This window comes from Cervus canadensis, chromosome 7 (genome assembly GCF_019320065.1).
Source record: "Cervus canadensis isolate Bull #8, Minnesota chromosome 7, ASM1932006v1, whole genome shotgun sequence".
Classification (NCBI taxonomy): domain Eukaryota; kingdom Metazoa; phylum Chordata; class Mammalia; order Artiodactyla; family Cervidae; genus Cervus; species Cervus canadensis.
In genome coordinates, this window is record NC_057392.1 from 48,755,530 (window position 1) to 48,781,110 (window position 25,581).

Genomic DNA, 25,581 nt, shown 5'->3' on the forward strand with positions numbered 1-25,581 from the left:
TCCCCCAGATCATTGCATTTCCATTTCCCCGTCTTGCAGGTCTCAGCTCAAGTGCTGCTTGTTCCAACAGCCCTCTCTGCGCCCCCCGTTTCAGGGCCCCCCCCCAGTGTCATGTTGCCCCGTCCCTGGGTTTCACCCCCACAGCCCCTCCTGCTGTCTGAAGTCATCCTGTGCAGACTGACAGTGACCCCAGAAGCAGGGCCCTGGCCTCCCGTTTCCCTGCTGTGTCTGCAGTGGGGAGAAGTGCCTGGCATATAGTGGGGGATAATATTTGTTGACCCATCGAAAGAATGCGAGGTGTTTGTTGTGAACGGGGAGGTGTCTGGTGTCCTAGAACTGTGTGCAGGGGGCGCTGGCTGAGTGTGCCGCTGGAGGGGCGGTCCCTCGGTGGGGCTGCTATGGCACTGCCCCTGGGCCTGGAGGGAGTGCTCAGCTATACTCATGCCAGGCAGTGCCTAGAGATCAGCTTCTTAGAGGAGCCTTTTCCCTCCTGAGTGCTTTGCTGCTAGCAATATTGAGTTTCCATTTTTATGACAGCATCTGAAGCCTCTTATTAGATGCAGAAGGAAAATTTGGTGCAGGTCCAGATTTTTCTTTCAAAAAAGAGAAAGCTCTGTCCTTGATTAGAAACCTCACAGCTTTGCCTGCGCTCGAAGTGCTTTTGACAGTCAGGAAGACCCTAAAGTTGTAGAGACCTTGTTTATACTCGAGGAGTTTCACTTACCAAGCATCATGACTGTACTTCAGATGTAAGTGGAGGTGTAAGTATTTTAAAAAGAAGTAAGACTTGCCCTGGCTTCCACAGAAAAGGAACATTCTTTTTTTCTTGGTATGTGTTTGCTGTTTTTGTGACCACACAGTCACGCCTGGCATTATAGTTGAAAAATCATTTGGAAATAGTTTTAAGATTGTTCAACTCTTCCCTCACTAACAGTTACCAGACTTTTTACCTGGATGTTCATCACTGGGGACTTGAATAATGTCACAGCTAACTGTTAGATGAATTGCTCAGGGGGAACTTCATCTCCTAATGCTGGACTGGAATATCCATAAGGTACATTTGCCCAGACCCAGCATTCCAGGAGCCAGACCATAAACACTGACCTCTGGATAGGGGAGAAAAGGGGCAGACCATCGCCTCCCTGCTTAATGAGAGCAGTACAGGTTTAGAGAACAGGCCAGCCTCCAATCACTGGACACCCTCATGCCAAGAAAAGGTTAAAATGTCATATATTTCCATAGGAATGCCGAACTTTTTCCTTGTTGTAAGCATTCAGGAAATTAAACCACAAGAAAGGCCAAGTTGAATTTCTAATCCACCCCAAACAATGAAATTTGAAGTGTGGGTTTATGGTTGGAAAGTGACTGGGTAAAAATAGCACCAACTGACTCAACACATCAGCCTCCTCAGGCTCCCAGAGCCTTGGATGCGTGTGAACTCTGCTCACAGACGCCCATGTGGTTGAGCTGGCCTTCCTTTGGGCAGCCGGTGGCCCAAGAACTCACTGCCTCTTTTTTCACCTGCTGCCTGTGTGCCCTGCTTTCTCCATACTCAATTCCAGAAGCTTCCAGTCCAGGCTCACCAGAGTCTTTTGGTGGACATGACTCTGAGGGACACCCCCTGGTTGCCTTTGGTGTTGGGTTTGGATGGTTTCTGTGTTTGGGGCTGTGGCATCTTATTGCCTTCAGCCATCACTGTCCACCAGAGGTTTACATAGTTGCTCACCTGATGCGGGTAGGGAGAATTGCTCTGCCTCGGGTCACATCTCCCTTGCCTGAACTTTCCTGTTTGTGCTCTCCCATCCTCATGTATCGTATAGCCGATCTTTTGGGGATTCCTCTAGGCCTAGAGCTTTAAGAATGCAATTTGGCCTCTGAGAGGCTCATCCCAATAGACCTGAGGGTTTTTCTAAGTTGCTCAGATTCCTAAAGCACCTGCCATTTGCCTGGAACTTCCAAGATGTCCTTGGCAAGAGGAGATGGGGAAAATATAGCATAAATGCAATTAGATAAATAACAGGAACGGCTTCCCAGATGGCTTAGCCATAAAGAATCCACCTGCCAGTGCAGGAGACGAGGGTTTGATCCCTGGGTCAGGAAGATCCCCTGGAGAAGGAAATGGTAACCTATTCCAGTATTCTTGCCTGGGAAATCCCACGGACAGAGCAGCCTGGTGGGCTATAGTCCATAGGGTCGCAAAAAAGTCGAATATAACCTGGCAACTAATAAGTAATAGGAAAAAGGAACCAGATGAAAGTAACTCCTAGCTTATTGTCTGCTTTTTCTTTTTTAAAAACATGTATTTGGAAACCCAGAAAACCACCTTATGGTGAAGTAGGAGAAAGATAGAAGTTTCTAGAAGGACTTGTCTTAGGAAAAACAGTATAAAAATGAGTAACTCTGGCTACTTTAAGAAGACTCTGAAAGAACCTGGTATGTGTGCTGAGTTGCTTCAGTCATGTCCAACTCTTTCGCGATCCTATGGATTATAGCCCACCAGGCTCCTCTGTCCATGGGATTCTCCAGGCAAGAACACTAGCGTTGCCATGCCCACCTCCAGGAGATCTTCCTGACCCAGGGATCGGACTAGTGTTTCTTACCTGGATTGGCAGGCAGGTTCTTTATCACTAGCACCTGGGAAGCTTGAGGTCATGGCAAAATGCCTTAAATCTGATTGACTTTGCCAGAAAATGGGTATTTTCTGTGAGGTAGTTAATTAGTCCCTTTAGAAATATTTTTAATTTAAAAGCAATACATGTCCATTTTGAAAAGATGGAGAAGTATTTAAAAAATACACATTTTCTTCTAGTTGCATATGTGTGTATGCACACACATAAATGTATAATATAAATATGTATTTGGCATACTGATTATGTATTATGATTACAATATCATATATATTAATATATTTATTTTGTCATTACAAATATATATATGGGAGGATATTTAGAGTATCATAAAGAAAATTTAAAATAATTTGTAATTCACTATGGGGTGAGGGAATGTAATTGCTTGTCCCCAAAGATGACTTCCTAAGGAGCCACCCCTCCCAGCCTTCACACCTGTGAGCCGTCCCCTCTCCTGGAATTTGGGCAGGAGCCACCCCTCCCAGGCTTCACACCTGTGAGCAGTCCCCTCTCCTGGAATCTGGGCAGGCTCAGCGGCTTGTTTCTGGTGGACAGGACACAGTGGAAGTGATGCAGCCTGACTTCTGGGGCTCGGTCACCAGGAGCTCTGCGCAGTTTCAGCCTTGGTCTCTTGGGACACTGGTTCTTGGCAAGCTCCCTTTTGGAATCCAGCTGCCCTGCTGGGAGATGCCAGAACCCCAGAGGGAGCCCACATGAAAGTGCTCTGGTTGACAGCCCCTGCTGAGCTCTTTGCTGACAGCCAGCGTTGACTGCTAGCAATATGTGTGATGTAGCCATCCAGCCCAGCTGAGCCTTCGGAAGCCTGCAGCCTCGGCTGCAGTTTCCTGGTGTCCCCACAGGAGACGCCAGGTGAGGGCTGCCCAGCTGAGCCCAGATGACCAACAGAACCATGGGGGAGGATCCTACACTGTTTTCAGCCACTAAGTTTCAGGGTGGTTGGTCATGTAGCTACAGATAACTAGCATAGCTGGTTTCAAAGTAAACAGGTTTAAAGGGAGCATGATGTGGCCAAAGAACTTAGATTCTAAGGTCAGGAAGGCCTGATGTCCTGCTCTGTCACTCTCTAAGGTCAACTTTTGACCTAAGGCAAGTTGTTTCCATTTGTTAAATGGAAATTGGGAGATAAAAGTATTCCAATGTCTGACACTTAGTAAGTACTAAGTGTTAATTTCCATATGGTTGTATTGAATAGTCATGGAGAACGGTAATAAGGGAACATTGGAAACAGCAGTGGCAGCAGCAGAGAATATATAATGAAAATGCTTCTATATTTACATTTTTTTTGCAGCTGTGAACAATGTCATTCGTTTCTGAACCTCTCCACACTTAACATAGTACTGAGTGCACAGAGGGACTTTATGACTTGCTCGGCATGACTGAGGCAGGGCTGAGGTCAGCACAGTGAGGAGGGTCTTCCATGCTTACTTACTCTTATCTATGCTATTCTGAGGACAAGCAGCGGGGCTGTGAGTGAGGGGAAAGGCCACTTCTGTACAGAACTGCAAGGAGGCAGGGCTGGGAGGGTCTGAAAGAGTAGCTTCTCCAGTGTTCTTGTCTTTACAGTCTGGGAAAACTGACGTCCAGAGGGCAGGTGGCTTGTCCAAGGCTGGACACAGTGGCAGAGTCAGGCCAGTGAGCCAGGGCTCTAACTCAGGGCCCTGTCTACTCACAATTACTCAGAGTTACTCTGTCCACATTTCATTAAATAAGACAGAGCACACTGCATTTTTAAAAACAGGGGATCCAAATGAACATCACCAATAATGTGACAAATTGTGCCTCCTGGTATGATGGAGTGAGAAGAAACCAGTATGACTTTCGTGCTATTCCTAACAAAGATGAATAACCTGAATCTAATCAGAAGGAAACATCAGTAAACCCAAATTTAGGAAGATTTTACTAAATAATTGGCCTGTGCTCCTCAAATTGTCATAGGTCCTGGAGGCCAAGGAAAGACTGAGAAACTATTTCATATTGAAGAGATGTGATACCCAAATGCCATTCTGTGCCAGAAATTTTGTTTTTGGTTTTGGACAATTGACAAGTTTTGAATGGGACTGTAGATTAAAAGGTAGTGATGTATTAATTTCCTGGGTTTAATGGTTGTACTCTTATGATGAGAGTGTCCTTGCTTTATAGAAAGTACCTGCTGAAATATGTAGAGGTTAAGTCTTTCTTTTTTTTCGCTTTCATCTGCAATGATGTCAATTTGGCATTATATTTTATACCTTTAATTTAAAATTAAAGCAAGTAATTTTATTAAAAACCAAAAACTAAATTGATTAAATTAAATTAAAAGTTAAAGAAATGAATCAGTGCTTAAGTACAATTTGGTAGATATTTTAAGTTGTTGGATCTGTGATGGGAACAAGTTACGAAAAGGATTTCAAATGAAAATTGGAGACTTGGACTCCCAGCTTGGGGACCAGTCTTTGACTTCTCTACATTTTTTGGGTAATTCTTAGATTCATAGTAGGAGGGGCTCCTCTTAACCTTGGTACCAAACAGGGGTGAAAGCAGTGAAACATAGATTGTATGGGAGAAAGCTATAAAATGAGTACCATAAACCCTACTTGTAAGGATTAAATTAGGTAAAAATATATGAAAATGACCTAGTCCAGTTCCTAGTTCCCAGGCATATGAGAACCTCACTATTTTATAGATGATGATAGATAGTTTATCTTTTTTTAATTTAAAGTATGGTTGATTACAATGTTATGTTTCTGGTATATAGCAAAATGATTCAGTTTTATATATTTATGTATATATGTATGCATATATATTTTTCTTTTTCATATTCTTTTCCATTATAGTTTATTATGGAATATTAAGTATATACCTGTTAATCTCAAATATCTAATTTATCCCTCTCTCCCTCCCTCCCTCCCTTCCCCTTTGGTAACTCAGGTTGGGAAATATGTTGTGGGCCCTAGAACTTTCACAACAATGAAAACGTCTTTGGTATAATTTTTCTCCAGTTTGTGGGTTGTCTGGGACACATGCCACACCTCCCAGGTCTGCTGCACCCAGAGCCCTTGCCCTTGCGGCAGGCCACTGCTGACCCACGCCTCCGCAGGAGACAAACACTCAAAGGCAGGTCTGTCTCATTTTCTGTGGGGTCCCTGGGTCCTGGTGCACACAAAGTTTTGTTTGAGCCCTCTGAGCGTCTCTGGTGGGTATGGGGATTGATTCTAAATGTGATTTCACCCCTTCCATTATCTTGTTGGGGCTTATCCTTTGCCCTTGGACATGGAGTATCTTTTCTTGGTGGGGTCCAACATTCTCCTGTTGATGGTTATTCAGTGGTTAGTTGTAATTTTGGAGTTCTCACAGGAGAAGATGAGTGCACATCCTTCTTCTCCACGATCTTGTGTGCCCTCTTGGAGGGTACAAACAAAACCTTGTGTGTGCCAGGACCCAGGAGAAAGGAGCAGTGACCCCATAAGAGACTGAACCAGACTTGCCCATGAGTATCCAGGAGTCTCCGGCAGGGGCATGGGTTGACAGTGGCCTGCTGTGGGATTAGGGACACTGAACGCAACAGTCCTGGCAGAGGTCCTTTGAAGGAGGTCGCCATTACCGCCGTTACCCCTGTTTATTGAGGGCTAACTACCAGTCAGGCTGTTAGTAATTGATAACAGCCAACTCTTCTGGTGCTTATTGTACTGATCATAGTGCTTAGAGTACTGGTCTAGGTGTTTTACCTAGATTATATCATTTAACCCCAAAAGCCAACCCTTGAGGTTTTGTTATGCTCATTTTACAGAGAAGGAAAATGGTTGTCTGAGGAGGCCTCAACAAATAGCTGGGAAAAGAAGAGAAGCTAAAGGCAAAAGAGAAAAGAAAAGATACACCCATCTGAATGCAAGAGTTTCGAAGAATAGCGAGGAGAGATAAGAAAGCCTTCCTAAGTGATTAATGAAAAGAAATAGAGGAAAATAATAGGATGGGAAAGACTAGAGATCTCAAGAACATTAGAGATACCAAGGGAATGTTTCGTGCAAAGATGGGCACAATAAAGGACAGAAACGGGTGGACCTAACAGAAGCAAAAGATATTAAGAAAGGGTGGCAAGAATACACAGAATAACTACACAAAAAAGATCTTAATGACCCAAATAACCATGATGGTGTGATCACTCACCTAGAGCCAGACATCCTGGAGTGTGAAGTCAAGTGGGCCTTAGGAAGCATCACCGTGAACAAAGCTAGTGGAGGTAATGGAATTCCAGCTGAGCTATTTCAAATCCTGAAAGATGATGCTGTGAAAGTGCTGCACTCACTATGTCAGCAAATTTGGAAAACTCAGCAGTGGCCACAGGACTGGAAAAGGTCAGTTTTCATTCCAGTCCCAAAGAAAGGCAATGCCAAAGAATGTTCAAACTACCGCATGATTGCACTCATCTCACATGCTAGCAAAGTAATGCTAAAATTCTCCAAGCTAGGCTTCAGCAGGATGTGAACTGAGAACTTCCAGATGTTTAAGCTGGTTTTAGAAAAGACAGAGGAACCAGAGATCAAATTGCCAACATCTGTTGGATCATAAAAAAAAGCAAGAGAATTCCAGAAAAACATCTGCTTCATTGACTATGCTAAAGCCTTTGACTGGGTGGATCACAGAAAACTGTGGAAAATTCCTAGAGATGGGAGTACCAGAGGACCTTCCCTGCCTCCTGTGAAACCTGTATGCAGGTCAAGAAGCAACTGTTAGAACCGGACATGGAACAATGGACTGTTTCTAAATTGGGAAAGGAGTACATCAAGGTTGTATATTGTCATCTTGCTTATTTAACTTATATGCAGAGTACATCATGCAAAATGCCAGACTGGATGAAGCACAAGCTGGAATCAGGATTGCCTGGAGAAATATCAATAACCTCAGATATGCAGATGACACCACCCTTACGGCAGAAAGTAAAGAAGAACTAAAGAGCCTCTTGATGAAAGTGAAAGAGGAGAGTGAAAAAGCTGGTTTAAAACTTAACATTCAGAAAACTACAATCATGGCATCCAGCCCCATAACTTCATAGCAAATAGATTGGGAAACAATAGAAACAGTGACAGACTTTATTTTCTTGGACTGCAAAATCACTGCGGATGGTGACTGCAGCCATGAAATTAAGACACTTGCTTCTTGGAAGAAAAGCTATGACAAACCTAGACAGTGTATTAAAAAGCAGAGACATTACTTTGCCAACAAAGATCCATCTAGTCAAAGCTATGGCTTTTCCAGTAGTCATGTATGGATGTGAGAGTTGGACCATAAAGAATGCTTAGCACCAAAGAACTGATGCTTTTGACCTGTGGCATTGGAGAAGACTCTTGAGAGTCCCTTGGACTGCAAGGAGATCCAACCAGTCCATCCTAAAGGAAATCAGTCCTGAATATTCATTGAAAGAACTGATGCTGAAGCTGAAGCTCCAATATTTTGGCCACCTGATGCGAAGAACTGACTCACTGGAAAAGACCCCGGTGCTGAGAAAGATTGAAGGCAGGAGGAGAAGGGGACAATAGAGGATGAGATGGTTGAATGGCATCACCGACTTGATGGACATGAGTTTGGTGCTCTGCGAGTTGGTGATGGGGACTGGGAAGCCTGGGGTGCTGCAGTTCATGGGGTCACAAAGAGTCAGACATGACTGAGCAACTGAACTAAACTGAACCAGGTGTGTGCTCAGGTGTAACTGCTGGATCTTATGGCAACTGTATTTTAGTTTTTTAAGGAACCTCCGTACTGTTCTCCATAGCAGCTGTACCAATTTACATTCCCACCAACAGTATAGGAATGTAAAATTTTGTTTTACTTGTCCCCACATCCTCTCCAGCATTTGTTATTTGTAGATTTTTTGATGACGGCCATTCTGACTGGTTTGAGGTAGGACCTCATCGGGGTTTTGATTTGCATTTCTCTAATAATTAACTTTTCAAATGCTTTGTGGCCATCTCTCTGTCTTTTTTGAAGAAATGTTTCTTTAGGTCTTCTGCCCATTTTTTGATTGGGTTGTGTGGTTTTTTGTTATTGAGTTGTATGAGCTGTTTGTATATTTTGGAAATTAAACCCTTGTTGGTTGCATCATTTGCAGATATTTTCTCCCAGTCTGTATGTTGTCTATTCATTTTGTTTATGGTTTCTATCTTTTTTCTAATGTATCATAAAAACCAAAATTATGTGACATATTTTCAGGAGTCCTGACTCAGGGGGCAGGAAACTTGGAGAGCCGTTTGATCATTGGCAAACCAGTTTACAAACCATCACAGGTGTTCCTCCTGAAAAGAGTAAAACCTTTTAATCTTTTAGAAAGAAAAATAGGGTTTTTTCCCCTCTTGTTTCAAAAGGTAAGAAGGTGGGTAGATCTTCACCTGCCTCAGAGAGGTATTTCTGGATTCATAAAGTGTAGAAACTGATTTGTTTCCCTTGCAGGTTGCCATGATGTAGATTTCTGGACCCAAGGGATGTTGTGTGGGTCCTCTCTTTCCTCGACTCCTGCATGGTCCCAGGGAGAAGTCAGGCATGTGCCCGAGAAGTTGGCTCTTCTCTTCCTGATCCACTTACCCTCCTCGTGTAAGCATTTCGGTGGTGCCCCTCACTCTCCTTCAGGTCCTCCTGCTGTATTAGCTAGAGGAGGAGGCTGAAGGAGACCCGTGGCCTTGAGTCTGAGGTTGGTGGTGGGCTACATGACCCCATTTGAGAAGGATGAGTCTGCTGGGTGAAAGGGACTCAGACAGTTCAGCCCCAGAAAAGACTGATGAATCTATTGTTCACACCAGGAAGAACAGCTGCCAAAATACAGAAGCCTTCTCATTAGTGAACTGAAAGAAGTGGCCAAGGTGCTGGAACCTTGAAAGCAAAACTGCCTGTGCTTGCTTAGGTGTTGCTCAGAGACTTGTAGGTCAGCATTGTGCTCTAGCACACAGCCAGGCAGCGTGCAGAAAATGTGCCCTGAGTGTCAGAATGGAACATGGAGCCACCAGAAACTGTATTAGGAGATGTCAACTTCTTGCCCACAGAACTCCCGTGGGTGTTATAGAGACAGTTTTGGGGTGTGCTCCAGCTCACTGGGGCCTGGCTATGTCTGGCTTGGCTCACCTCACTAGTGACCATTCCAGGTTTAGGAGAGATATACTGGGGCAAGGAGCCAGGCAGGGGGAAAGTGTGAGGCAGGCGATGAAGGACAGGAATCCTGCATGATGACTGACCTGGACTGGCAGATACAGATCCCAGTGGTAGGCCAGCTTGGAACAGCTGTCCAACGAGGACTGCTTTCTACTGCTGCCATCCCCAAGGGTCTGTGAGAAAAAGCCTACTTGCAAAGAGCAGAGACCAGGCATGGTCACAGAGTTGGTGAACAAAGTCAGAATGTGGTCCTGCCCTCAACAGGAAGGAGAGCTTACAGGCTTGGAGACAAGAAACAAGGTCAGTAGCAGATACCAGAGAGCGATAGGCTGTGGGGAGGCCAACAGGGACCAGGGACCTCCATACCATAGAAATGAAAGAAGGGGGGAGGGTTGGGCGGATAGTCTGCTATTCTGCTTTCCAAATCTAAAATTCAATTTCCCCTGTGTATTGAACTTCATAAAGAAGTGCGTGAGCTATAATTTCATATTGGCAAGAGAAGTGAGAAGAAAATTGAGGCCGGATGTTTTATGTGTTGTCTTCTATATATGTCCCTAAAGTTTTTCAGCTGAGTTGAAAATAAATTCTGGCCCATCCTAAAGGATATGATTTATACCAAGTCACTGAAGGTGCTCAGGCTGGAGACACATGTTGCACTGTTGCTGAAGCAAAAACCATGTCTCTTCATAATACTCTGTTTTGTCCACAAAATAGGAGCTGATAGTTGTAAAAAATGTTATGGCTGAGCCGTAGCTAACACTCTATGCTTAATTTTGAGAAGGGTGAATAGGGCTAGAAGAAAGAATTTGCTGTATAGTTAATACATAAAACTGACTGTGGTCATTAATTTCAACCTCTTGGCCCCAAAGCCTTTCACCAGAGCTGCTAACAGGTCATATAAATCACTCTTATGAGCTCTATTTCCTTTCCCTTCCCCTCTTCCCTCAGGGGAGGGGGCTGGCCACTGATGTGGAAGCATCGCTTAGCCCCAGGGACTTCTGAGTCAGCAGACCTGAGCACTGCTGCATCCTGGCTTCCAGGGACTGAAGGCTGGGGAATGTGGGGCTGAAGGGCAAGCACTGGACTTCAGAACTTCCTTTCAACTTATTTTGTGGCATGAAACCTCTTTTTTCTGAAACTTCTCCATTGGTCCTTGCTCAGTAAAGGGGAACCCCAAGAGTCTTCAAGTTCCTTGAGGGTGGGGTGGGGATGGTTTGAGGGAGGTGGCTGTGGGAAGCGGGAAACCCCTTCTTGGCCCATGGGAAACCTCGTGTCTGCCAAGATGCTCTGGAGCTGTTTGGTATTTTCACTCTTGATATGGTGGCATGTCTTGTTTTTAAAGATAACAGAATTTGAAAAAGGGCTTCAGAGATGTCTGAAGGCTTTTCTCAGAAACCTGTGTGAGGCAAATCTGTGCTTGCTTTCAATTCTGACGCTTCTTTGCTAGATCATCCTAGTCAAGTCGCCAAAGTTCTCTGAGCCTCAGCATCCTCGCTTGAAGATGGGAGGTCCTGATACCCACCAGGCAGAGCAGAGTGGAGGTTCGCGAGCTGAGTTGTAAAGTTCGTGTGCTGGTTGTAAAGCCCCAGCACGGGCCTGGCACAGGCTTCCCGAGGGAGGGAGGGAGTATTTGGCTGACCAGGCTGGAGGAGCCCCGGCAATCTGAGCCCTTGGCCCCTTGGCATGTTCCACTGTGTTCCTTTGTGCCAGCTATGCCCATAGTGAGCCAGCTGTCCTGCAGCTGGGCCCTGCACGGCACAGCGGATGGAAAGAAGCTCTGCAGGGTGGGTAAAAACCCTGCTGGGAGGGAACCCAAGTTCCCTGTTGGGTGTGAAAACCACCCCAGCCTGTTCCACCCTCAGGCCCCCTCAGGGACACAGCTGGGTCTGTGCAACGTGACGGCAGGCCCTCCATCAAGTATGGCCTGACACCCTCCAGCGAAAGAAGCTGGGTTGGTGTGGCTAGTGTGGCACTTGCGGACTCTCTCCTCCCCTCCTTGGTCAGGAGCCTCTTACCCTTGGAGGAAGTGTCCATCCCTTTCAGCTGCCCTTTCACCCCTGCAGGCCAGAGGTGCTGCTGAGCAGCAGTTAACAAGCTCCAGAGGATGATAAAGCAGGTGGCAAATTGTTGCAATCTTGCCAAGCAGACAATGAGAAAGGGCCCCCTTCCAGAGCAGCTGCTTCCGGGTCCTCAGCTCATGATGCCCTGCATAGCTTGGGGTTGTCATAACTTCCCTTCCTCCCTGAACCCCCTCCCGGTTAGTGGAAAGCTTGGGCTGATGTTCTGAGGTGAAAGCCCTCTGCTGTGTTATAAATCTTTATCTCTGGGAAAGCCCTGATGCTCTTTCAGAGCTTTCAGAAAGGGAGAGAAGGCACTTGCATGGTTCATCTGCCCAGGAGAAGGCCTGTCTGCTGCCCAGGATGGGGGCCAGTGCTTACATAACTAAGCACATCTTATCTCTTCAGCATTTCCTGACCTCTGTTATTTTGTATGTGTTAAGATGTGTCTATTGTATCTGGGGATAGGAGAAGGGAGGGGAGAGGAAAGGAGGTTTTTTTAAAAAATCCTTTTGTTTGTTTGGGGCTATCCTTAATTACTCACCCTGGGTTGTAATTCCATCCCTGGTCAGATGACATGCCTTGTGGCCGGTTTAATTGGAGGCTGATGCTGATCTGTCCCAAGCCAGGTTCCAGTGGGAAATGTTGACTTGGGAACCTCCCAGCTGGTTTTAAGGCCATGGATATTGCCTTCTGCAGGGCACTTGTGCCGAGGAATTGACCCTACTGTTCAGCCAGGCTGGCGCTCAGGGCCTCCGACACAGAAGCAGGGGTGGACCTCCTGAACCCCAAGAACAACAATCGGAACCTCCTCAGTGCCGGCCAGGGCCAGGGTGGTGCGGTAATGGGGATTCGAAGGTCTTGGAAGCACATTTTGAGCCAGCACTTGGGATCTTGTCTTTCCTTTTCCAGCTTGTTAGAACTGAGTGGTACCACTCTGTTAGCCTGTAATGGGATCATGAGAGGGTGAGGCGAGCAGACCTGTCCCCTTGTGAAGATGGCACCACACTGTTTACTTTATCCTCTGGACTTGAGGCTCAAGAGGAAGTGTCTTAGACCAGAAAGCCTCCCAGGTTCTGAGCATCTTTGCCCAGTTTGAGTTGACATTTTCAGTGGATCCTGTCTTGTGATCACACGTTCATCAGTCCTGTGTAACCTCTGTAGGCAGCAGTTCTTCCGTTCCCTGGAGTGGCCCAGGTCAGTTCGCCGGGGCTGTCATCCTCATGGCCACTAGCATGTAAAGCTCCAGCTGCGAGCCATCATTTACAGAGAGGCCTGGGCCACCAGCCTCAGGGAGCTGAACTCATCTGAGGAGGACGACCAGCCACAAGCGTGTTCCTAGAACACTAGGTGCTCACACAGGCCCCTTTGTAACATGCGAGCCAGGCCTCCTACCTGAGAACATGACCTAGGCACACACTGACACTTCAGTTTTTGTGATTTAAACACATAGTAAGTCTGAGGGGCTGGTTGGAATGCCCCTCAGCTAATTGGATGTCGCAGCAAACACATTCCCAGGCATGCACAGGTGTGATTGGAACAGAGGATGCTAGGCATGGAGCAGACAGTGTTGGACTGCTGGTTGCTGTGTCTCCTACACCAGGCACTGAGTTTAGTCGGCTCCTGGATGCTGAGTCAGGTTCCTGCCCGCCTTTGAATTTAACATAGCTCAAGGTGTGTTTTTAGAGGAATGTAAAGATTTGTTTGCAAGGAAGGTAAAGAATCTGCCTGTAATGCAGGAGACCCAGGTTTAATCCCTGAGTCAGGAAGATCCCCTGGAGAAGGAAAAGGCAACCCACTCCAGTATTCTTGCCTGGGAGATCCCATGGACAGAGGAGCCTGGTGAGCTACAGTCCATGGGGTCTCAAGAGTCAGACATGACTTAGCAACTAAAAAGATTTGTTTAAATCCATTCCTGATGTTAATGTGAGAATATAGAGAGCTATTTTCCCATTCCCACAAGTTGACTACAAACTGTGGGGGTCATAGAAATCTCTTTTCTTTCTTTGGCTACTACTTATTTATCTTCAGGTTTATATTTTCATGGGATAATATGCAAATCCTTCATGAGCTAATTGTGTAGGGTGTCTGGTGAGTCTTGTATATAACCTTCTGGGCCATTACACAGTGACTTCTGCTCCCTAGGAGTTCATGGCTTGTGCTGGGAGTGGGGGGAGGGGGGCTAGTTAACATGAGAGCATCAGTTAGGGAGTCAGAAGACCTGAGTTCTGAGATCAGCTTTGCCACTTAGTTGGACTATGTGATCCCTGGCAGGTCCTTCGTCTTCTTTGGTCCTCACCTTCTCCATCTGTAGAATGGCCTCAGTTATTATTGGGTTTTCTTTTCAAATCTGTTATCCTAGATTATTCTGTCCTCTACCTTTTTGCTGTCTTCTCATGGAATTCTGACATGGTGGACATTCAACCAGCCTTAGATGCTAGCCATTCTTTTGCATTTTGTAGATGACTAGTCCTTCTTTGGGGCTTCCCTGATAACTCAGTGGTAAAAAATCTGCCTGCCAATGCAGGAGACATGGGTTCTATCCCTGGGTCAGGAAGACCCCCTGGAGGAGGAAATGGCAATCCACTCCAGTATTCTTTTTTTTTTTTTCCATTTATTTTTATTAGTTGGAGGTTAATTACTTTACAATATTGTAGTGGTTTTTGCCATACAGTGACATGAATCAGCCATGGATTTACATGTGTTCCCAATCCGATCCCCCCTCCTGCCTCCCTCCCCATCCCATCCCTCTGGGTCTTCCCAGTACACCAGCCTTGAGCACTTGTCTCATGCATCCAACCTGGGCTGGTGATCTGTTTCACCCTTGATAGTATACTTGTTTCAGTGCTATTCTCTCAGAACATCCCACCCTCTCCTTCTCCCACAGAGTCCCAAAGTCTGTTCTGTACATCTGTGTCTCTTTTTCTGTTTTGCTTATAGGGATATCGTTACCATCTTTTACAATTCCATATATATGCATTAGTATACTGTATTGGTCTTTATCTTTCTGGCTTACTTCACTCTGTATAATGGGCTCCAGTTTCATCCATCTCATTAGAACTGATTCAAATGAATTCTTTTTAATGGCTGAGTAATAATATTCCATTGTGTATATGTACCATAGCTTCCTTATCCATTCGTCTGCATCTAGGTTGCTTCCATGTCCTGGCAATTATAAACAGTGCTGTGATGAACATTGGGGTGCACATGTCTCTTTCAGATCTGGTCCCATGCACAGAGGAGCCTGATGGGCTACAGTCCGTGGGTTCATAAAGAGTCGGACATGACTTAGCGACTAAACAACAACAGTCTTCCTTTTTCTCAGGCATCCTCCCCCATGCTTTATAGATTTCATCTCCTCTTTGCTTTGGGGGCAATTATCTCATTCATTTATACCTTACACTTCAGTGGTCCTGCTGCTGTCATTACAGCTATCCTCCAACCAGCATCTTCTCAGGGCCATCACTGTGGTTGCTACTTCCATGTATCACCCTACTTTCATCCTCAGCACAACTTTCAACATTATGTGTAAAACTTTCTGGATGTAATTCCCATAGAGAGATGACTATATCAAGTACCAGAGAAACAGCCCTTTAAAAAAATCAAATCTCATCCTAATGAATTCCAGCATTCCTGGTAAGCATCTTCCTCTTTTCAGCAGTGACATTTACAACTTGGCATCTTACTTCACAGTTGCATAAAAGGACAACTGCCTGGACAGATGCCTGCACGATAGAGCAGGCTGTTCTCAGGGAGCAATCGATCTCCTTGAATAGAAGGGTGTGTCCTCCTGCCTCAATCTGAAAGGTGACAACCAGGTTAGCCTTTCACATTGGTGTTAAGGGGTCACTTCATGCTGGCACTGCTATCTCTTTCCTTCCTAATCAAGTAACCTCATGTGGTGAAGGCCCTCTTGAAAGAAGTGTTCCCAAAGCAACCTATAGATTCAATGTAATCCCTATCAAGATACCAACTGTATTTTGCAGAGAACTGGAACAAATAATTTCACAATTTGTATGGAAATACAAAAAACCTCAAATAGCCAAAGCAATCTTGAGAAAGAAAGAATCAACCTGCCTGACTTCAGTCTCTACTATAAAGCCACAGTCATCAAGACAGTGTTGTACTGGCACAAAGACAGAAATATAAATCAATGGAACAAAATAGAAAGCCCAGAGATAAATCCACGCACCTATGGACACCTTATCTTTGACAAAGGAGGCAAGAATATACAATGGAGAAAAGACAATCTCTTTTGCAAGTGGTGCTGGGAAAACTGGTCAACCACTTGTAAAAGAATGAAACTAGAACACTTTCTAACACCGTACACAAAAATAAACTCAAAATGGATTAAAGATCTAAATGTAAGACCAGAAACTATAAAACTGCTAGAGGAAAACATAGGCAAAACACTCTCTGACATAAACCACAGCAGGATCCTCTATGACCCACCTCCTAGAATATTGGAAATAAAAGCAAAAATAAGCAAATGGGACCTAATTAAAATTAAAAGCTTTTGCACAACAAAGGAAACTATAAGCAAGGTGAAAAGACAGCCTTCAGAATGGGAGAAAATAATAGCAAATGAAGCCACAGACAAAGAATTATTCTCAAAAATATACAAGTAACTCCTGCACTTCAATTCCAGAAAAATAAAAGACCCAATCAAAAAGTGGGCCAAAGAACTAAACAGACATTTCTCCAAAGAAGACATACAGATGGCTAACAAACACATGAAAAGATGCTCAACATCACTCATTATCAGAGAAATGCAAATCAAAACCACAATGAGGTACCATTACTCACCAATCAGAATGGCTGCTATCCAAAAGTCTATAAGCAATAAATGCTGGAGAGGGTGTGGAGAAAAGGGAACCCTCTTACACTGTTGGTGGGAATGCAAACTAGTGCAGCCACTATGGAGAACAGTGTGGAGCTTCCTTAAAAAACTGGAAATAGATCTGCCATATGACCCAGCAATCCCACTGCTGGGCATACACACTGAGGAAACCAGAATTGAAAGAGACATGTGTACCCCAATGTTCATCCCAGCACTGTTTATAATAGCCAGGACATGGAAGCAACCTAGATGCCCATCAGCAGATGAATGGATAAGAAAGTTGTGGTACATATACACAATGGAATATTACTCAGCCATTAAAAAGAATACATTTGAGTCAGTTCTAATGAGGTGGATGAAACTGGAGCCTATTATACAGAGTGAAGTAAATCAAAAAGAAAAACATCAGTACAGTATACCAACGCATATATGTGAAATTTAGAAAGATGGTAATGATAACCCTGTATGCGAGACAGCAAGAGAGACACAGATGTATTGAACAGTCTTTTGGACTCTGTGGGAGAGTGCGAGGGCAGGATGATATGGGAGAATGGCATTGAAACATGTAAATTATCATATGTGAAATGAATCGCCAGTCCAGGTTCAATGCATAATACAGGATGCTCAGGGCTGGTGCACTGGGATGACCCAGAGGGATGGGATGGGGAGGGAGGTGGGAGGGGCATTCAAGATGGGGAACACATGTACACCCATGGCGGATTCAAGTTAAGGTATGGCAAAACCAATACAATATTGTAAAGTAAAGTAAATTAATTAATTAATTAAAAAAAAAGAGGATGGTTGGATGAAAAAAAAAAAAAGAAGTGTTCCCAATTTTAAGCAAACCCTTCCTGAAAGGTGCCTTACCAAGGAGGAGTTACAAAATATATTAAAGCATCTCAAATTCATATATCTTCTGACTGTGTGAGATCTTTCCAAGTTCACTCCTAGTCATTCCTTGAAGGACTGGGAAGGTGCTCAGATTTATTGAGGGGTGTATTTAGACAAGGCCAGGACTCTGCCCAAGTGCAGGAACTGGGTCTCCTCAAGAGATATCTCATGTCCTTGAGCTCTGCCCTCTGCCCGGGGCCTGTCCAGACAGGCCAGGGAAGGAGGCATTCCAGCTGCTTTGGGCAGATTAAGTGGGGTTTAGATGATCTTGAAAAACCAGGGAGTACACATAGCACATGGTAGGCTTTCAAGGAAGAATGACTGATTGACAGACTGAACGGCACCTCTATCAGGAATTTCTTTATAGTGAACTACTTTTATGTAGATGACATCCACATAGTTCCCATTTGGCCAGGCTGTCACCCTGCTTTTTGTCTATCAAGGTCTTTGGCATTTCTGTGTGCTCTCAGCCCCTATGCGGGTAGCACTGGAGCCCAAATCTGCCTCCCTGGAACTCCTCTCTCCTCAGAGCAGAATCAGGGGCTACTGGGAAGAGTGTGCTGGGCTTTCAAGTCAAGCCAACCTAGGTTCAGATCCCAGCTCTGACACTTGTTGGTTGAAAGACTTGGGCTATTGTTTTTAACCTTTAAAAGCAAAGACATCTATTTGGTGACAACAGTCCGTGTAGTCAAAGCTATGGTTTTTCCAGTAGTCTCGTATGGATGTGAGAGTTGGACCATAAAGAAGGCTGAGCGCCGAAGAATTGATGCTTTCGAATTGTGGTGCTAGAGAAGACTCTTCAAGAGTCCCTTGGACTGCAAGGAAGTCAAACCAGTCAATCCTAAAGGAAATCAACTCTGAATATGCATTGGAAGAACTGGTGCTGAAGCTGAAGCTCTAATGCTTGAGCCACACGATGCAAAGAGCTGACTCATTGGAAAAGACCCTGATGCTGGACAAGACTGAGGGCAGAAGAAGGGAGCTGCAGAGGATGAGATGGTTGGATAGCATCACTGATTCAATGGACACGAATTTGAGCAACCTCTGGGAGATAGTGAAGGACAGGGGAGCCTGCCATCCTGCAGTCCACAGGGTCACAAAGAGTCAGATACCACTTAGCAACTGAACTATAACAAGAAGCCTCTGGTCCTTCATCTAAACGTGGGAATAACTCCACTTACGTTGGGTGGTTTTGAGAACTAAAACTATTGCCTGTGTAATAATACTAGACACTCAAAAACCACTCAGAGAAAGCATTCTTTTGTGGCCATCACTCGTATTATTGGAAGTCTTCTAGGGCCATGAGAATGAGAGTTCCTTTTCTTTCACAGCCCTGAGGATGCCACAAAACTAGCACCAGACATCTGTGAGGTCTCTCACCTCCTCCTCCCATGATACTGTGCTTTCTCTTCTTGGATGATGGTGCCCCCCTGCCCCTGTCTCATGAAGGCTCTGCTCTGTCTTGTGAAAGAGCTGCCTGAGACCTTGAGTGAGGGAACTCGGGGCTCAGGGGATGCACCAGTAGACAGGTGAGAAGTGGCTGGAGCGGGTGTGTGTGGTGGGGCTGCCCATCATGATGTCTTGATGGTTGCTACTCACGCCTGGACATTCTCTCCTGGGATACAGTGTCTTTCCTGAGGGTCACCATCAGCTTCCTCCCCTCTGTTGTCCAGAGCCACCTCTGAGAGCAGCAGGTGCCCTTAGACTCTGTCCTGTGGCCTCTCTTGTCTGTCCTGGTTTAGAGCAGCTTCTCAGGAGGCAGCCACATCACCATAAATGCTTCCTGCCCTCCAGGCTGCAGGCTCATCACCCTTCCCACAAGGGCTTCCTGCCCTCCAGGACCCTTCCCAGCCTCTAGGTGGTGGTTATTGTGATTGCTGTGTTTAGTGCAGGATGCAACAGTTTTGCTCACATTTATGCGAGTGTGGGCAGTGCGAGGGAAAGCTGGCCGCTGGGTCCACACTGGCCTGGGGCCCATTCTCCTCCACCCACTTCCCACAGGGGCCCGAGAAGCAGCCCATTGCCCTCTGGCCTGGGCAGCTGGATGCACACCTACTTTTTTCCGAAGACTCACATGGGATGTCAACTAAGGTTTTGTTTCTGTGTCACAAAGGAAAATAGAACAGGGACTACTGAATCAGCTTTTCTTGAATCATAATCTGTGATTTCTCCATAAACTAGATAATGGTTCTTGAATTCCACAGCTGTTCCTGAGCATTTACTGAATGCTAAGCCCTGCACTATGAGTGGATGGAGGCTGAGATGCCAAAGATGGGGTCCCTGTCTTTAGGGAGCCTCTGTGGGTCGTGGGTCCTGACAGCACCATGCTCTGCATCTGGGCTGGCGAAGGGCTGGGAGAGAGATGAGGTGGGTGCCTGGTGTTCTTACTAAAAGTCTTCCTTGACTGCCTCGAGCTCTAGCAAGTTCCCTCCTCTCCAGACCCTGGCTTCCTGTGGCATCTACAGCCCGGGTGATGTTCCCCATCTGTTATCTAGTCTTCTTGGCATCACAGCCTCACCAGGCATGTCATATCATATGCACTTTAGCAGATGAAACAACTGAAGTTTAGAGAAGTGAAATAATTCGCCCAGGATCACAGAGTTAATCGGCAGCAGAACTGGAATCTGCTTTCACGTGATCTGATGCCCAGGCCAGGGCTTCCCTTAGGACGGAGTCCTTACTCTCCATCATCACTTGACCCTGAGAGGCCCCTCTTCCATGTCACGTCAGCACTAGGTACCCCTTCTCTGTTTTTGTGTCCTTCCCTGAGGGCAGGGCCCAGTCAGCCTGGTGTCTGATCCCCTGCTGACAGTGCCAGCGCAGACACTCCGATGGGCCCATTGGATGAAGGATGGAGAATGAACTCAGCACCTCTCTCCTCCCTTCTCGCTCCTCAGTCATCTGGAGGCAACGGAAGCAAACAGCTCTTATGAGCCAGGTGTCTGTCCAATTATAGCTGAGTTAGTCTTTCAGACAGTGGATTAAAAACATAACAGTATCTGAGGTCTTTTGGCTGGTTCTCTCTGGGTCAGCATCCTAACCCTGCATATATCTAGATTTGCAGAAATAATAATAAAAAGCTGAAGCAACAATGACTTATGGGTCATTTACTACCTGTACTGCAGAGAGAAGCACCAAAACAGCCATGTAAACTAGAGAATTTGGTCGCCTAGTTTTACAGTGTATATCTGCAACCAGAAGGGAAGCTATGAGGCAGTTGTCTTCTGTGAAGGCTTCTAGGGAGTCCGGGGTTGCCGGTAGATGAAGGGCCTTTGTTTCTGGTGGTGTCATTGCATTATTTGGTGATAGCAAGAATAATCCAGTACACTTTCTGCACCTTTCACTTCATTCTCTGTCAATGACTGAGCCTCCCGGGAGGTATGTCCCTGTCTCATTGTTGTATTGTTCTTTTCTCCAGAGATCCTGCGGATAATTCAGCTGGACCTAGACCTCAAGTACAAGACCAACATCCGGGAATTGTTTGAGGAGTTCGACAACTTCCTGCCAGGCGCCATCATTGGCATAGCACGGGAGATGCAGCCAGTGTACAGGTACGTGGGAGCAGCTGGCCTGCAGCCTCCAGGAACCCCCTCTGACTCTTACCACCTCCACCCCCCACCCTCTGCAGATGGGATTGATGGGTCTGCCGTCTTTCTGCACTGAACATCTTGGGGACACTTTTGTACTTATTGTTTACAGTAAATAGTTTGGGCAGCGGAGTCTGCACTAAGACCATAGATGCTTACTTAACTCATTCATTTGGGAGAGTTGGTGACATTTTTTTCTTGTGGAAAGCCCAGCCATTTGGGTTCTGGTTCAGCTCAGAATTTTAAAATCTCAGGCTCTGTCTTACAATGGAGGTGTTGAGATGCAGCTTTAACTTGCTTGTCTGGTGATGAACTAAGTTTTCTTGGCCTCCGAGTCACCAGCAAGCCCTCCTCTGTGTAAGGGGAGCAGGTTTGTTGGTGTTTTTCAGGGAGGGAGAGGCCACACAGCTTTTGTGCACAGATGGGCTTTGATCAGTCGAGTCAAGAGTGCATTCTCGTGCTATATATAGTGTTTTCCTTATCAGGTGCTCAGCGTAGAGAAACTCCAGCACTGAGAACCGGGAGACACGTTCAAGAGTATTCATTGTGGCATCATTTGTAGTAGCCCAAACCGAAAACAGCTGAATGCTCATAGACAACAGAATGGATAAATATAATATATTCATCCAGTTGAGTACTTGAGATAAAAATGAGCAGACAGGTACCTACGTGCACTGATAGGCAAGACTAAACTGTACTGTTTAGGGATGTATATGCAAGTGGTAAATGCCATAAGGAAAACCAAGGAATGATGGTCCCAAACAGCGGCATGACAGTTACCTGTGGAGTGGGTGGGGGGTGGGAGGGGTGTGGACACGGGTGGGCATTGCCCCTGGTTGGCTGCAGTGCTTGTGCTCTGCTTGAGGGGCTGTGCATGTGTTTGTGTGTATTCCTGTGTGTGTAATATATATCTTACAATTTAAAAACATTTAAAAAGAGAAGGAAAAGCAGAAGCACCTGCAGGTTTTCATTAAAAACCAGGCCCATGACCCTGGGTACAGAGAATTCCACATTGATGCCTGTTCCTCCTCCGGGCAGAACCATAGCCCCCCCAGAGCCTGGAGCTGGGGTTTTGCTGCCCCCCTGAGCTGGCCCACCCTTGGTGGGTGACTGACTCCCTGTGGGCATTCTCAGAGGCAGGCCCAGTCTGCGGAGAGCCGCAGGGCAACTAGTGACTCAAGAACACGCATGTCCTCTTAGAGGAGAGTGACAGCCTTGGCTTGGTTGTAGTTATTTGCAAGACCCAGATCACATAACAGGAAATTCCTGCTGGGCCTCTGAGTGAGTTGATAACTCCTGGACCAGGTGGGCTGTTGCCCTTACATAATCCTCTCACAGGTTGCCCTGGAGTCATGCAATAGAGCCCCGTACTCTGCTGTGGGTGGGGAAGAGGAGACTTCGGGCAAACACCTGCCCTTGCACTCATAGCAGCACACCCCCACCCCGCCCCGCCCCCTCCCTTCACCTTCACACAAGGTGTATGTTAGGTCTGTGGTTGTTGTTAAACCAGGGGAGGAGATGGAAGGAACACTGAACCAAGAGTCTGATGTCCTATGTGCTAGTCCCAGCTTGGTCACCACGCTTGGCCTTGCCATCTGAGGGTGGGAGCAGGTGGGCTGTGAGACCACCCTCCTCCAGCCCTGGCATTTGTGATCCCAGCCCTTCTGACCCTCACCATTTCCGAGTCATCTTTGCTCATCCTGAGGTTGCTTGTCAGCTGGTGAATTCCTCACCACTATATAGGGCCCGTGCCCCAAGGATCGTTAAACCAGGCTGACTATTAAGTGCAATTAGAGCTGTGAGGCCTTCAAGCACTGGTTTGGAATTTTCTCATGTAATACAGATGAAAACTTGATCACGCTTAACTTAAATGGTATTGGCCAGAATTTATCTTTTCTGTACATCGAAGATTTTAGAAATGGTGAAACCTAAAAGCAATTTAATTAGCCTTTTCAAAGGAAACTTTTGAAAGATTTTAGATCCAAAATGAAATTGAGTTTTCCTCATCTTCAGAATCCTTCATTCTGCACCATGACATGAGACAGAGGAGACTCTTATAGCACGGCTGGTGATAAAGTCCAGAAGATGCCCTGTTTGTAGGGCTCACTCTATCAGAAGCAACAGAAATGAAAAGTCCTTTACTTGCTCTTCCCCTCCTCCGTCCCCTTCTAGCCGAAATGTTTCTGAAGACCTCTGACAATGAAGTCTGCAATGACTGCCCTGTGTTGATCTGTCCCCACCTGCTCTGAGTAATTTGATACTTGCCTTCTGTCTCATGCTGGTGCTGGGAGCATTTGCTGCTGGCTGGGGCAGGGAACTGTGGTTTTTTGCCATCTTCCATAAGAAAACTGGAGTAGCCCCAACGATCGAGTGTTAGCTGTCTGCCACTCTGGAGTCTGTGCCTGGGTGTGACTGTTTGTAGGGAGGGGGAATGAAGGCAGGGGAGTAAACAAGGCCTGAACCAGGGCCGGCAGAGCCAGGCCCCTGAAAATAGCTTCAGTCCCATCTCCGTAGACTTGGCTGGTGTAGCTGGTGGGGAATCCCCGTGGTCGTATGCCTTCCTCTGTAGGCACCCGGTCCTCCCCCAGGAGCTGGCATGTGGATTGTGAGGTGGGCAAGGTTTTATCATAAACAGAATCTGCTAGCATCTGTGCAAAGAAAGGAAAATTTAGAAACCAAACAGCACAAAAGCAAACTTAGCTGATGAACAGAGCGCATTCTGATCTGGAAATTCACTAAGCAGACATAAATCTAGACCTTCTCAGCTGTGTTATTTTTATAGTCACTTGTCCGAGAGTTACTATACCTCAAAAAAGGCACATATTAAGTCATTTTTATGGCTGTTTCCCTTTGATTGTGTGCCATGAATGTTAGAAGCTTGAGGGGCTGGAAGAGAAAGTATTTCCCACTGTACTTTTGACAAACAGCTTTTTAAAAAAATAATCCCCCACCCCCCCACCCCTGCCCCGTCCCAAACATAGCACCACATCAGCTGTATTTTTTGGAAAATGGTGTCTCATGGGATGCTAGCATTTTGATTAAGGAGCCTTTTCCTCTTGGGCCCCTGTAAGACTCATCTGAAAAATGGGGAGCAGTGGTCATCTTGGGTGGAACATTGTCCTTCCTTTCATGATTCTTTCTCTTCTTCTTTGCTAGGAAACTCTAGTTAGTTGGGCAGTGTGGTTAGTTGGAATAAGGGGAGATGGTCTAGTGCTTTTTAGCCATGAACAGCTGTGTTTTAAATATGTGTTAATCCAGGATGCCATTGAGCATTTTCTTCTTTATGAGTGTATTGGAAAATAAAGAAAACTGTTAGACCCGCTTTGTGCATAACTTATAAAAATTGTAAGGGTGTATCACCTCGCAGAGCAGCCATACATAGAAGAAATGACTCAGATTATACTCAGAAACCATAGATTATAGTCCTGCCTTTCAAGAATTACCCATGTGACACTATGCAAGTCAATTGATTCTCTGAACTTCTGTGTTTTCATCTGTAAGTGGGGATAGATATGTCTAATACATAGAATTGCTGAAATGCTTAAATGAAATAAAACACATGAAAGTTTCTGGTGTAAAAGAGACTCTGGGTAAAGAACGTTTCCTCCTTCCCACCCTTAATCATCATAGCTCCGTTTGTGTTTTCCTTTCCACCTGATTTGTTGTTCTGTATACCTCCTACTCTACCCCACTCACAACAGATATAGTTGCCAGTTAAAATACAGGATGCCCAGTTAAATAAATTTCAGATAAACAACAAACAACCGCTTTATGTAAGTATATCCCCAAATATTTTAAGGGGATATACTTACACAAAACAAGTATTGTTTATATGAAATTGATATGTAACTGGGTATCCTGCTGGTTATCTTTCCTTCCTTCCCTTCTTTTTTTCTACATTTGGCAGTTCTGCCCCTACTCAAGTGTTAAAACCCCCCTTTTTAGCAACAGGGAGTGATCTGGCTTTTCTATAAGATCCTTGAGTGAATGGGAACAAAGGGTATGGAAGCGGGAAACCAGTGGGAAGGCAAGAAGTTGAGAGGCAGCCTTCAGAGTCTTCGGGAGACACCAGGCCTGAGGTTCACCCACCCTTCTGCAGGAGCCAGGGCCAGACTGTGCCCTGGGAAGTTGGGTAGGCCCCTGGAGCGAGGACACCCAGCAATGGCTTAGCTTCAGGCCACAGGGCTCCTGCTGAGCCTGGAGTGAGTGAGTGAGAGTGTGTGTGTTGAGGAGCTGGGGTAGCAGCCATTGGTCATGGTCACTCTGTCTTGAGGCTGGCCTCCTGAGGAGCTGTTGAATGGTAGCTTTATTAATGGGAGCCACGGGCTTCTGGTTCATTCTCTCTTGGCTCCACTGGCTGGCTGTGTGCTGGTTTGAGCCCAAAGCCACCATGAGGTGGAAGCAGCAAGCGAATCCTGTCAACTGCTGATAATGACACCAGGCAG

The 25,581-nt window shown here is 45.8% G+C and overlaps 1 protein-coding gene across 3 annotated transcripts in view; it reads left to right on the forward strand.

The window, feature by feature from the left end:
- Positions 1-25,581, forward strand: part of XXYLT1 (xyloside xylosyltransferase 1) — a 162,456-nt gene that overhangs the window by 76,545 nt on the left and 60,330 nt on the right. For all 3 annotated transcript variants that reach the window (XR_006270338.1, XM_043473314.1, XM_043473315.1), the window contains exon 3: positions 20,968-21,100. Coding sequence is in view for 2 of the 3 variants with exons in the window: in XM_043473314.1 (XP_043329249.1) it covers positions 20,968-21,100 (133 nt within the window). In the remaining variant the exon portion in view is untranslated. The remainder of the gene's footprint in view (positions 1-20,967; positions 21,101-25,581) is intronic.